This window comes from Scylla paramamosain, chromosome 9, assembly GCF_035594125.1.
Source record: "Scylla paramamosain isolate STU-SP2022 chromosome 9, ASM3559412v1, whole genome shotgun sequence".
Lineage (NCBI taxonomy): Eukaryota > Metazoa > Arthropoda > Malacostraca > Decapoda > Portunidae > Scylla > Scylla paramamosain.
This window is the reverse complement of record NC_087159.1, coordinates 17,109,555-17,123,460: the sequence shown is the minus strand read 5'-3', so window position 1 is coordinate 17,123,460 and position 13,906 is coordinate 17,109,555. Positions and strand designations below refer to the sequence as shown.

The 13,906-nt window shown below is 42.3% G+C and overlaps 1 protein-coding gene across 1 annotated transcript; it reads left to right on the top strand.

The window, feature by feature from the left end:
- Nucleotides 1-4,493: 4,493 nt before the first annotated feature.
- Nucleotides 4,494-13,332, top strand: LOC135103255 (uncharacterized). Its single transcript, XM_064009300.1, has 4 exons — nt 4,494-4,589; nt 4,749-4,949; nt 6,795-6,864; nt 11,914-13,332. Exons 1-4 carry the CDS (start codon nt 4,494-4,496, stop codon nt 12,258-12,260), a joined length of 714 nt encoding a protein of 237 aa, XP_063865370.1. The 3' UTR covers nt 12,261-13,332.
- The last annotated feature ends 574 nt before the right edge of the window (nt 13,333-13,906 follow it).

Below are 13,906 nucleotides of genomic sequence, written 5' to 3'. Positions count from 1 at the left end.
AGACATATTGAAGGAACTTGAGTCAAACTGCACGCGGGATGCCATGAAAAAAAAAAAAAAATCAGCTGCCTCCGGACTGCTTTCAGCAGAGAGTACAAGAAAACTGAAAACTCAAAGAAGTCTAGGACTTCACTGGATGAAATATATACGCCTTCTCTGGTATTTTGATGAGATGATGTTTGTTTTAGATCAAGACTTACTACAAGAGAGCCGCTCTAATCTGAACATTATAAATAACTTGGATGTTGAGGTAAGTAATAATGACCTCATATTTTATAATACTTTATTTACACGAAGTAGTTCAATTAATTTATTTACACAAAGAAGTACAATTACTTTACCTTCACAAAGTAGTAAAATACCTTTATTTTCACAAAGTAGTAAAATTTCTTAACATAAAGCAGTACACTTACCTTATTTACAGTCTTTTTGCCATGGTACTGCACCTTCATTAGCAAAGTATTCCTTAAATTTAACTCTTACTTCTTTAGCAACTTGGGAATAGTTTCGTGTTCTTTGACCATTTTCTAAACCTGCAACAGAATTAGGATCAAGTGATAACCCTGGTAAAATTATTGTTATTGAAATATCATCCCTATGGAAGCATTCCTCAGAATATTTTGAAAGGCAAGTCGTGTTGTGAAGTACAACACATGCCATGACAATCTTTTCAATACTTGATAATTTCAGATTTAATGATGTATAAAAAATTCTAAATCTAAAGCCATTATTCCAAGAACATTTTCAACAACTCTCCGTGCTCTAGATAGTCTATAGTTAAAAATTCTTTTCTCTGCATTCAAATCCTTTTTGAGGAAATGGTTTCATAGAATATGGTCTTAGTGCAAATGCTTCATCTCCTACAAAAAACATAAGGCAAATTACAATCAGAATTAACAGGGGGCAGCATCATCTGGAAGATTAAGTGTCCCATTTGAGAGCCGTATTCCAAATTCTGTATTTTCAACAACCCCTCCATCTGGTACATGGCCATTCATCCTTATGCCAGCCATGGTGAATTCATAGTTCACATTAACAGCTGCCAATAAAGCAAGGCTGTTGTACCCTTTGTAGTTCCAAAAATATGATCTGGAATCTGGTGGTGGTGTGATCCATATATGTTTGCCTTCAACCGCGCCCAGACAGTTCGGGAAGTTCCATCTTGATTCAAACACTCGTCCAATAATATGCGTGAGTGGCAGATTATTGGACTCCTGCTTGTGTCCACCACTGGGTTCTGTTTTACAGGCATATATTTCTAGATAATATAGCCTATAGTTATAGGCTTCCTCCTGTTTACCAGGGGCCTGTACAGCGTTTGTGGGAGCTGCCCTCCGAGCTGAGTCCCCTTGGTAATACATTCCACTCACTGGATATTCGCAGGGCTTTCTTTCACTACTCGGTTCCATTTTTACTTCTCTCGCCCACTAGCTGGAGCAGCCGTGGTACAAAGCCGAACCCCCTGGGCTTGCTTCAGGGGGGCCCCTCTAGAGGGGTGGTTATAGGAAGCAGCCAGTCTGGGGTAATAGGGATAGGAGAGTCTTTTTTTGGGGGCAACTTTGCCCTGCTCTCCGATGCCTACTAGTGGGCGGGAGCCTTGGGAAGGCGGAGTTGTAGGCAGCTCTTCCCTAGGTTGTTAGGTTTTTAGCTGTGGTTCTGCTCTTTGAGCAGTCTTGTCCTTAGGCCACAAGGGAACCAGCATAGTAATGCAGTTCGGCTGCCCCATACATCAGGAGGTCAACTGGCGACCGACCTTTGTCAGGGGCAGCTTTGGCTGCGTGCTAACCTGGACCCAAACATAGAAACTGACACTCAACACATTTTTTACACAAACTACCACTACATGCTCACGGCTTTACAGACTTACAAAAGCCAATATCCCCCAGTCCTACCCTGAGAGTAAATCTCAAATAAACATTTAGAATACCTACACTTTTGCTGTACAAACCATTATAAACAAACACACACATACCATTTAGACTAAGCATCTCCCACACACATACAATTTCACACACAAAATTCAGTTTCTGTGTCATCAGCAACAAGATGGCAAGAGTAAAAATAAAACACCCAGATCCAGGAGGAGAAAATAAGTATATTATAATGAAAATATTGTCAGAGCATATTATATATATATGCAACTAAAATAGTAATAACCCCAGATGGATTCGTTGTTATTACAAAAGACGATCAAGTAGTCCCAGTATTCAACAATGGCTGCTTAGAAGCGCTCAGGGCCAAAATTTTCAATCCCATACTTCCACCTGAGCTAAGAGCCAAGAGAACAGTATTGTTCTTCAATCTGGATGAACATATACATAATCAATCCGAACAAGACATCGCAGAGGAAGTCAAAACACAAAACTGATATAGTACAGGTTATACCGTGTTACTGATATTGTTACTGCCGACCGGGTGAAAGAAGTTGTTGAGCAAGCGTATGCTAAATAACATCATCTGTGTTATGAGAGTTAAAGTGAACTAGTAAATGAAGCATGGGTAACACTAAGGAAACTAAATTAAGAGTAGAGATTAAGGAAACTGAATTCATTATAGTAGTTAATTGCTGTAGTGAAGATGTGTGAGAGGAACTAGCTGTGGAAAGCTTAGCTGCAGAGAGGTAGTGAGGGTCGTGTTTATGTGGTAAATTTGATGACATGGCGCGTACGGTAGATAAGACACGGAGGGATCTCCGTAGAGGAATGAGTCACCTGGGAAGTATTGCTGACCTAAGGGTAAGATGGGCAGGCATGGGGTGCTGAGGGCCAGCAGGAACGAAGCTCGGAGGGACAGATACCTTTGTACAGCCACCAAGTTAGGGTATGACTACTCCAGGAGAGATCAGACCACTACAATACAGACGCAGGTGTTGCTTGGTGACAGGCCTCCTTAAGACCCCCAAACACATCTATATTATGAGGAGTTGATTGGCCTAATTAGCATAATCCATGATTAGTGATGCATTATGTTGATACAGTATGTAATGGTTAGCAGTGCTACGCACGTCTTATGTTTATTATGTATGTCTTCAGGTTTGACCGAATGCAATAAATGATTCGCATCACCATGTGAGTTTAAAATCCTTTAGCTGCCTCTGGGCAGCTACAGTCAAACGTGTGGTCTTCTGTGAACGTCCAGCAAGCAACACCACCCGAGGGGAGACGCCAGCAAGCCTCCAGAAGGGACCAACACAGTCCGTCCTCCCAGAGGACTGAACAGAGAAGTGACATGTGGGGCGGGCATCCTCGTCCTCCCAGAGGACGGAGCACAAGTGACGCACAGGGCGGGCATCCTCCCCGGGTCAGATCACCGAGTGTGTGTGTGTGTGTGTGTGTGTTTGTGTGCCGAGGACGGGCGAGCAGCAGGCGAGGCCCATCCATCCTGCCTCAAGGGCAGGCAGCAAGTGTGCGTTCGTGTGTGTGTGTTGCCGAGGGCGGGTGAGCAGCGCATAGGGCACCTCTGTCCTGCCTCGAGGGCAGGCAGTGAGTGTGTGTTTGTGTGTGTGTTACCCGGAGACTGGCGCGGTGCCCTCATTCCAGGTGGTTGGGGGTGTCCAGCACATGTGGCTCAGCCGGGAAGGGAGAGAGGTAATTTGAATATGGGTGTGTGTGTGTGTGTGTGTGTGTGTGTGTGTGTGTGTGTGTGTGTGTGTGTGTAAGTATAGTGAACACCACAAGCAGTGTGACGAGTGTACATCAGATGGTGGACAACGATCAAGGAATCTGTCATGACGTCAGAAGCAGTGATATCAGTCCTTCATTGAGTCCTTAAGGGACACCAGTCCTTCAGTCAGTCCTTCAGCGAGTCCTTAAGGGACACCAGTCCTTCAGTCAGTCCTTCAGTCAGTCCTTAAGGGACACCAGTCCTTCAGTCTGTCCTTCAGTTAGTCCTTCAGTGATATCACCCTTTCTGCAGTCCTTCTGTAACACCAGTCCTGCGGACTCAATTACCAACCCCTCAGCTAACACCCCTTTAATGAAATATCTACTCCCAGTTCCCAGTCACGATGGATGGAAGGCCAAGCACACCGCGAAATGAAGAGTCAGTGAATGAAGCTCACCTGGATGACAATACTCTTGAAGCGAAGAAGTATCCACAAACATCCACACAAATAAAGGAGATGAAAGAGATGATACAGTAACTGACGCAAGTAGTCATGGAAGAACATACCCAGAGGAAGGAAGTGATGGAGACAATGCAAGAAGAACTGAAGAAATTCGCAAGAGCAACAGGGCGCCGCATTGCCAACAGCTGAGGAAGATCAACTGATTTGTGCTACATCTGAGCCTCGTTCTCGTGAAGCCATCCAAGAACAGACCCCAGTACGAAACCAGGGGGAGGAAGATCGTCTCGATTAGGGGAAAAGAGAGCAGAGGGAGAAAGAGACTTACTTGCCTAGTGCCAGCGAGGAATGTGCCCAGATATGTTACCAGGGGAAGGAAGTTCACTCTGATCAGACAGGGAAAGGGAAGAATGCAGGGAAGAAAACCAACATGACACACGACGCCCCTTTCCTGACGCAACCAACGGCGGAGTGTGACACCCAACAAGAAGGTGGCCAATCCGTGGATGTGATACAGAGAGAGAAGGTAGGATACGATGCCCAGCAAGGGGGTGGCCCAGCAGTGGAAGTATTAAAGGGAGAAGACGGAAGACAGTTGGCTCCAGGCATGAAAGAAATGATGGACACCATGAGACTCGCTCACATGCCGCTACCTACATTTAGTGGTTCTTGTGGGGCCTATTAGGAATTTCGGCAGGCCTTCAAGGACCACGTGGAGGCAACGAACATCCTGTACAGAACGAAGCTTAACAAAATGCTCTCATCAGCTTATACTGGATCCATAATGGCGGCATTGCAAGGAAGTATACGAATTAAAGACCCAAAATTGGAATATGAACAAGTATTCACCACCTTGGACAAGGAGTATGGAGACAAAGAGACATATGTTAGTAAACTAGTCAACAAAGTTTGGCATGGAGCAACTATAAGTTGGAATGACATACAAGGCCTGAAAGACTTAGTACGTAACCTTATAAATTGTGTAACGAGCATACGAGACCTGGGATACCTGAGGGAAATAGACACACAAGGATCGGTGAGACTGACAGCTGAGCGATTTAGAAGAAGATTGCAAGAGTGTTATGAAACTAGCCTCTTTGAATAGCGGAAAAGCCATGATGGTGAGTTCCCACACATCAAGTGGCTTCAAGTATTCCTCAAAGAAACGTTAGAGCAAGCAAAATAGGCATGACTAGCTAGGGCCCAACAACATTCGAGCATATGGCAAAGTAGATCTGTAGGAGCTTCCCCATCATGGAAGAGATCAGTGGGGCTGGTGATGTCATTGGAGGAAAACCATGGTAGAAGAGATCAACTATGTACAGTGTGCCAGGGAAGTCACTCTTTCCAGAGTTACCATGTTTTCAGTGACATGTCTGTACAGGCTAGAACACTACTAGTGAGAGATGAGAAACGATGTTATGCATGCCTGGGTAAAAGACACCAGATGACGGAATGCAGACGCCACAAGCTCTGTGGAGTTGTGGGATGTACTTGCTATCACTCAGACCTTCTACATTTCCCTATGAGGAACCCATTAGGCCCCAATAGGCCAACGGAAGATGAAGCATTATCAAACGCCTCGGGGAACAACGAAAGGGGGTTAAAAAGGGCCAGTGACCAACCAGATTATCGCCAAGAGAGCAAACCGCATGGCAACAAACGACAAAGAAGCAGTGTCAGCCCGATTGTAACCATCACACGGTCAAATGGGAGAGGAGTGAAGGAAGGGGAAGCAAGTGACTAACGGACTGTGACGATGATAGCACAGGGAAACCCATATAGGTGGACGAGAGAAGCAGAGACGAGCCACACCAGCAATGATCAATGGAGTGGGAACAACAGTTCCGCCTGACAATCAAGCCACAAGAAAGGCGCCTTACCTATAGTGAAGGTTAATGTAAGAAAACCCTCAAGGGGTCAGACAGGGTTGATTAATATAGTCTTAGATTCAGGTAGCGACCGATCATATTGTACTGAATACTTGGCTAACTTCAAGCTGTGGGGAGAACAGTGTCCGTTTCCATAAACATGCTCAAGAAAGAGACATCGACGCCAGTGTTCCCCGGCAGACTAAGAGTACTTGACGCAAGCTGAGCGACGCTGTGTACGAGTTATGATCTCGGGGCGTGCTGTACGTCTGCATCTGTTTTATGAGGTGAGACGCGCTACCCAGCGACAGAGACGCTTTGCAGAGTGAGAGCCGATGGTGCGACCCTGACTTGTGCTGTAGTGTGGTAATGTGCCTTGTGCCATGTGGTACTGCTCTGTGTGAGCAATAAAGACAGGAGTGTTAGTGAGCCTGTGTTTTCTTGCCCCTTCCCCCCTTCTCAGCAGTCTGTTGAGTCCAGACAGGTGCCGCGTGTACGTGCCTCGCCTCCACTAGCCAAACGGGCCCAACCACGACAACGGTGGTGGATTCCTGTTGTGTGCGCTGACCGTCTAGGGCTGCTGCAGTGGCAAGTGCATACCTGAAGGCGCCTGAAGGCCGGGAAAAGGGGCGTGCATATATATATATATATATATATATATATATATATATATATATATATATATATATATATATATATATATATATATATATATATATATATATATATATATGTATATATGCCCCACCAAATATATGAAGATGTTTGATGAGGCTGCACATTTTTGTTTAGGTATTGTTAGCTAATTAATTTAAGTTTTATGTTTTCTATTCACAATTTTCTGAATTTCCCATAGGTAGAAGGCCGAGCACACTGCCAAAGCTGACAGGTGCAGAGGAGGCAGTGACATGGCAGCAGGATACAGAAGGTGTAAGCATGTCAAGCAGTTAAGAAGCAAAGGTGGTAACAGAAAAATGATTGATGCATCTTACCTTATGTCAATATATCTTCTATACATATCCTGTGCAATAACAGGCTCTGTATTGAATTAGATATATGCACACTTAGCTAGTTTTTTTTTTTTCTGATTTTTAAATAAATCAGAATGCTGTCCCTCCCACAAATGTTTTGTGGTTTAGTATATCAGCCAGCAAAGTTAATTGATTCTTACCAATATAATGTGCTTTGTATAGCCTTTCTTATTTAAGTTCTGCATCCCTTTGTCTTCTTCCAAATAATATAGTCTGTAAAGGCACAGCTGTGAATCAATGGTGTAGTACCTTGTGGTACGACCACAAATCCCTGCCCCTTCATAAAGCTAACACACCTGGACTAGCTTCCCTGAGCCACCTCTTGTGTAGACTCAGTGCAGAACTCAAAAACGGGTGTACAGGGCCCCTTGTGACTCTCGCACCCATTTCACAACAATCGTAACTCCAGGTCACATTAATTTGAGGTCACCAGCCTGTTTACCAACCCACAGACAAGGGAAATACTCAAATAACACTTAACACCTACAGCTGCGGAAGAATAGACAACCACATCTAGGAAAAACAGTTAACATACAATAACACGTATATGGTCGAGGTATAATACCCTGTTGGACTTCCGCCTTCCCCAACAGTCCTCCCACTGCCCAGCAGTATGTTATAGCCTCAAGCCGAGTAGTATCGTTTACTGCCTCCTGGACGGCAGGCCATGTCAGGACCTGAGGAGGAAGTAAAGTTCACTACACAGCTAATTACCGTATTTGATAGCTCATAAGACGCATAGACTCATAAGAAGCACCCAGTTTTGACAGACGTTGAAAAAAAAAAAATATGTGAGCGGATTTAAGCTCTGAATATGAAGTGAAGGATTTCGCCTGACATTTGAAGACTCTCACATGCATTTAGATCATTATTGGATCCCAATATTTTGCATTTAAAACCTTTAATATTTGCTAGTTGCCTACCTACTAATCCTGTTGTGAAATGTAAACATGTACCTGGCATATGGCGTCAGCAGTGACTGTGAGAGACTACAGGGGTAATAAAGTTTGTTCATAAGAATGTTAAAAGATGGGTGCAATTTTAATTGTATGGAAGTGTGTCTTACTTCAAGGAGTAACAGCATCACATTGTAAAGAACGCAGTGAAGCTTGCCTGTGTCGCCAGGTTCCGCGCGTAAACGACCAGTTTGTTTTGGTGCATGCAATGCGTGGTGCATGGTCACTAAGGTGATATGGCTTTCCATACTGAGTCTTGGTCATCCTCTTTTAGAGATTTTGGTGAGACTTTTGCCGTTGCCTTGGACATATCAAAAGCTTTTGATACAGTCTGGCACAAAGCTTTGATTTTCAAACTACCCTCCTATGGCTTCTATCCTTCTCTGAAGTTTCCTTTCTGACCGTTCTATTGTTGTTGTGGTAGACGGTCACTGTTCTCCTAAATCTATTAACAGTGGTGTTCCTCAGGGTTCTGTCCTGTCACCCACTCTCTTATTATTCATCAATGACCTAAACCAAACTTCTTGTCCTATCCACTACTACGCTGTTACCATCCTGCACTTTTCCTTTTTTTTTTTTTCTTTTTTTTTTTAATGCCCCTCCCCTCCCTCGAAAGCCAGGGGTTATTTTTTTTTTTCTAACTAGTTGGTAAGGAAATATCTACACTCGCTGATTTATGGTCTTTATTTTTCCTTCATTTGTGGTAGCGTTAATACTAATTCACACGTCATTCATATCACATCAGGTAGCGTAAAGTACCCTTTTAGTAGCGCTGAAGATTTCATTACACTTGATATACTTCACTTGATATACTTCACACTTGATATACTTCACACATTCACCAATAACAATAATGGGCATTAGTATTTGGATATTACATGAGTGTACAGTCTCATTCATCTGGCGAGGGTAGTATTATTCACGCACGTGACTCGAAAAATAATTCACTGGTGCTTACATAATAAGTAATCTCATTACATTTTCCTATAACCCTGGTATAACAGCCTAATCAGCATTCCAAGGACCGAGCCAGGTGGTTACGCCCCCGTATGATAACGAGAAATACTGCCCAACCTTAATAATTTGTGAATTAAACACTCCGTTCTCACACTATTAAGTATACCTAACCAAACACACACACGAGGGACACACAGACAGACTTTTCCTTTACTTCCACTGGCTTCCCTGTAGTGTAAGCAAGCCAAGATCTCTCTGAGTGATGTACTGATAAGAAAATATGGTAAAACTGCAGGGTTGGACCTCCTCTCTACTCGTTAAAAACACATTGCAACGTGATAGAGTACTTACTATAGAACATGTCTGTGATGTTTTCAATGTGGGGAAGGCTTTTGTAAGGCCGTAGTAATTAAATTAATAGCGCGCCGCCTCCAGAAACTAAGTCCACAATCATCCCAAGGATATAAGTTAGGTTAGGTTAGTAACCTTAGGGGGGGTCCAGGGGAGGCGCAGCCCCCCCCCCCGGTTAGGTTAGGTTAAGGTTAGGTTAGGTTAGTAACCTTAGGGGGGGTGTCCAGGGGGGCGCAGCCCCCCCGTTAGGTTAGGTTAAGGTTGTTAGGTTACTAACCTAACCCGGGGGGCTGCGCCCCCACCTGGACCCCCCTAAGGTTACTAACCTAACCTAACATATCCTTGGGATGATTGTGGACTTAGTTTCTGGAGGCGGCGCGCTATTAATTTAATTACTACGGCCTTACAAAAGCCTTCCCCACATTGAAAACATCACAGACATGTTCTAGAGTACTCTATCACGTTGCAATGTGTTTTTATTGAATAGAGAGGAGGTCCAACCCTGCAGTTTTACCGAAAATATATTTACAAATATGAATATCAATTACTTCAAACTTAGAGCAAGGTGCCTGTAGTTTCAGCAAGCCAAGATCTCTTTAAGCGGGAAATCTGACTAGCGTCCCCACGCTACGAACCTCCGTAGTTTTCAGATTCTTCCTTAAGGTAATTCGCAATTGATTTGTTCAACAGTATAATAAACATTTACGTTAATTTAATCATATCATGACCTGGTGTATTTGTTCCTCTGAGTAACAAGGTGAAAAATTTTAGCCACAAGCTAATACCTTGAATGAAAATAATGCCTTTATTCATAAAGAAAATCGGTCACCATTTCCCGCGGACGCCAACATGTTGTCTGTCTGTCTGTATGTCTCGGGGATGTATGCATGATGTAATAACGACTAAATTTTACCAATAATTCTTATACTAACTTAATTCTACTTATATTAACCTAATATTACTTATATTAGCTTAATAGTACGTCCCGGCACTACATTTTCATAGACGTCCAACCCTTCAGAAAGTAGACATTTCACGCAAGGAAGCCACAGAACGCCTGACTTCTGATCTTTCTAAATTTCTGATTGGGGTAGATTGTTCATTACCTCAAAAACTCAATTCTTCCATCTATCAACTCGACACTACCATCCAGACAACTATCCCCTCTTCTTCAATGACACTTAACTGCCCCCCTCTTCTACACTGAACATCCTGGGTCTGACCTTTACTTATAATCTGAACTGGAAACTTCACATCTCATCTCTAGCTAAAACAGTTTATGAAGTTAGGCATTCTGAGACGTTTCCGCCAGTTTTTCTCACCCACCCCCCCTCCAGCTGCTAACTCTGTACAAGGGCCTTATCCGTTCATGTATGGAGTATGCTTCACATGTCTGGGGGGGATTCCACTCATACCACTCTTTTAGACAGGGTGGAATCAAAAGCTTTTCGTTTCATCAACTCCTCTAACTGACTGTCTTCAGCCTCTCTCTCATCGCCGCAATGTTGAATCTCTAGCTGTCTTCTGCTATTTCCATGCTAACTGCTCTTCTGATCTTGCTAACTGGATGCCTCCCCTCCTCCCGCAGCCTCGCTGCACAAGACTTTCTTCTTTCTCTCACCCCTATTCTGTCCACCTCTCTAATGCAAGAGTTAACCAATATTCTCAATCATTCATCTCTTTCTCTGGTAAACTCTGGAACTCCCTGCCTGCTTCTATATTTCCACCTTTCTATGACTTAAATTCCTTCAGGAGGGGTTTCAAGACATCCTTCAATTTTTAACTATCACTTTAGACCCTTTTCTGGGATTGGCATCTCAGTGGGGTTTTTTTTTTGTTATTGGATTTTTGTTGCCCTTGGCCAGTGTCCCCCTACATAAAAAAAAAATTCTTCCTGACTGGTGTCATTCTATATGAATTACCAGTATGACCTATTATATATTATCTCGAAAGAAGAGTTGTTTTGTGGTGTAGTACCAATCATCACTTTGTTTACATGTGTGAAGATGTCTGGAGTTTGATTTTAGAGTCTCTGTTGTCATAGACTTACCACCAAACACTGCCTCAATGCTGAACCTTGGCCTCATGGGATGCAGGCTCATTTCCCGACTTTTTTTTTTTTTTTTTTTTTTTTTAGAAAAGGTGCATCTTATGAGCCATCAAATATGGTACTTAGGTCCTCTGCGGCTGAACTGAATCAGCCCGCAGTAGCATTTAAGAGATAACATGGTCACTAACAAGAGACACAAGAAACTACTATGAAAGAGTGCCTATGAGCGCACAGGAGGATCAGTCACTGCTCACTGTGCAAGAGCTCAGCCTGGCAGCGAGCAGCCACTCTTAATCGCACATCTGGCACTTGTACTCTAGCTCTCTCCCTCTTCTCATTTATTATCCTTTTCTCATGCGTTCTTACTACTTTCCTTATTTTATATAATTTTATCCCAATTGCATCAACATTATTCATCATTCACTAAATAATCTAGCAGTTCCCCTACAGCTAATTTCAAGAACTCAAAGTATACCTAAATGACACTTATTCTTCATGGTCACCATCTTCATAGTCACCTTTAGTTTAAGTTTTTTAAATGAATAATGTTTGGAATTTTATTGGGTGTTAGTTGGATTCTTCCTTGTTTCCATTAATATGTATAATTATTATATTGATTGTTAATTACTTTCAGTCCTGCAGGTGAAGAGGGCAGCATGGAACAGTATGTTTTGCCCCATCATTCAGCCGCACTTGCTGCTGTGGCTGAGTCATCCCTCCTGTCCTCACCTCAGCCTGGACCAAGCCAGCAAAGCCACTGTCAATATTCCCAGTCAGCAGTGCAGCCCACATCACTGTGTACTCACCCTGTCCAGCCTTCAACATCATTGCCATCACCATCTCCTTCTCACCTACTGCTGGTTCCAGCAGGTGACACATAAGCATGGCAGAAGGTCTAGTAGTTCCTCAGATGTTGGAGATCTAACATGTGTTCTTCACGAAGACAGGGAACATAAGGGGTTCAGTGAATATGTTGGGTGACCAACTGGAAGTAATGAACTCTACTTTCAGCACCTGCTTGGAGGTCATGACTACAATGTTGGAAGTCATAGCCAATTCCCTGGCAGAAATTGCCGGCAAGAAAGATTACTGTATTACAAGACCATTTTATTTGTATATAATGTATGTTATTGGTTTAGTTTTAGATATGATAATAAGCTATTAACCAGTTGATTTTAAAACTTTCATAATTTTATTTGTTTTACAAGTTTTGTTTATTATGTAGTACATCAAGCTCAGTTTTTTGGGGCAAAAGTAAATCTGTATACTAAACTTTCTTTTATTTTGACAATAATTAAGTGTACATGAGCATAGTGAAAGACTGGAAGAGTACTTAGATGTCAAGATAGGTTGAGGTAGTACATGTGAGACAAGAGGTGCTAGTGTAGGGCTTTGAACAAGTGAGGAAGGAAGACCTGAATTAGAAGACATGGAGCCTCTTCTGCCAAGGCCACCTCCTTAGATGCTGTCCTCAATAGGCATAAAACATCAAAAGAGAGTTCAAGAGACAGTGACAGAGACAGAGAGAGCCTATGAAAACAAATTTTCATTGAGAGCACTTCAGGAAGCCAGTCCAGCTTGGATGCCTCTATATTTTTAAGCTTCAGGGTCATCCTCATCAAGTAGTGACTCATTCAGGGGGATTCTTTTTTGGATGTACATGTTATGCAACTGCATACGTGCAGCTACTATATGAGCAATTTTAACTGGGTGGTACTGGTACTGTGGCCTGACTCACACAGACAACATAATCTGGATTCCAGTATCCGATATGTCTACTGTGTCTTTGTATGGCTGTGGTAGGCGTGCTTACTAGCAGTTTTTAGCCAGCTCACAGGAGTCTTTAAAAAGGGCTCTAGAGGATAACCAGGATCACCTACAATAATAGAAGCACAAGTAAAGGATTAGTCCAGGCAAAAAAATAATTTAAAAAATCTTATTCATAAATAATTAATGATCACATTATTCTAATATTATTTCTTGTTCATGAAATTAACCTTCATTTTACTTTGATCTTTTTTACAGATTGATCTTTCCCCTCCTAAGAAAAATCTTAATACTACACAGAAACAGTTTAGCTTTTCAAGTCCACTTACTTAATATTTTTTTTTTTATATATTTACAGGATACAAACATAAAAACATGATTAAAAAAAAAAAAAAAAGTACTTCATAGGTGACTGATAAGTTGACAGTTACTATTAAAAATCTTGCCAAAGAATTTTAGCACTAAATTTTGAGGTGAGATAATGTAATGTATTGCAACTAACAATAAACTAGTAATATAATTTGATGATTAAAAAACAATAGTTTTGAAATTTCACCTGAAAATGAAAACACAGAAACAAATGAAAGCTTACTCACCAAGGAGTCACAAGGTGCAGGATTTCATGGTGAGGTAGATGATAGTAGCACAGGCATCCAGTGAATCAAATCAATCTCTGAAGACCCTTTCCCTGCACATTCCGTTGTGTTCTATGGCCTACAGGAATTCCATCCAGGCTAAAAAGTTTTATTACCAAGAATATTCTTATTCCATTTTTGCTTCAGCTGATGGTAAAGTTTATAAGGAATAAGCTCAAAGGTTATATATGATGCTTAATGGCAAATTAAATGCAGTGTTTGATG

Excerpts from the sequence above, each read along its gene's own strand:
- LOC135103255 (XM_064009300.1), top strand. The coding sequence starts at position 4,494 with ATGACACACGACGCCCCTTTCCTGACGCAACCAACGGCGGAGTGTGAC. Across the intron at positions 4,590-4,748 it reads ATGTGATACAGAGAGAGAAG|GAATTTCGGCAGGCCTTCAA; the intron begins GTAGGATACGAT and ends GGGGCCTATTAG. Across the intron at positions 6,865-11,913 it reads GGCAGCAGGATACAGAAGGT|TCCTGCAGGTGAAGAGGGCA; the intron begins GTAAGCATGTCA and ends AATTACTTTCAG.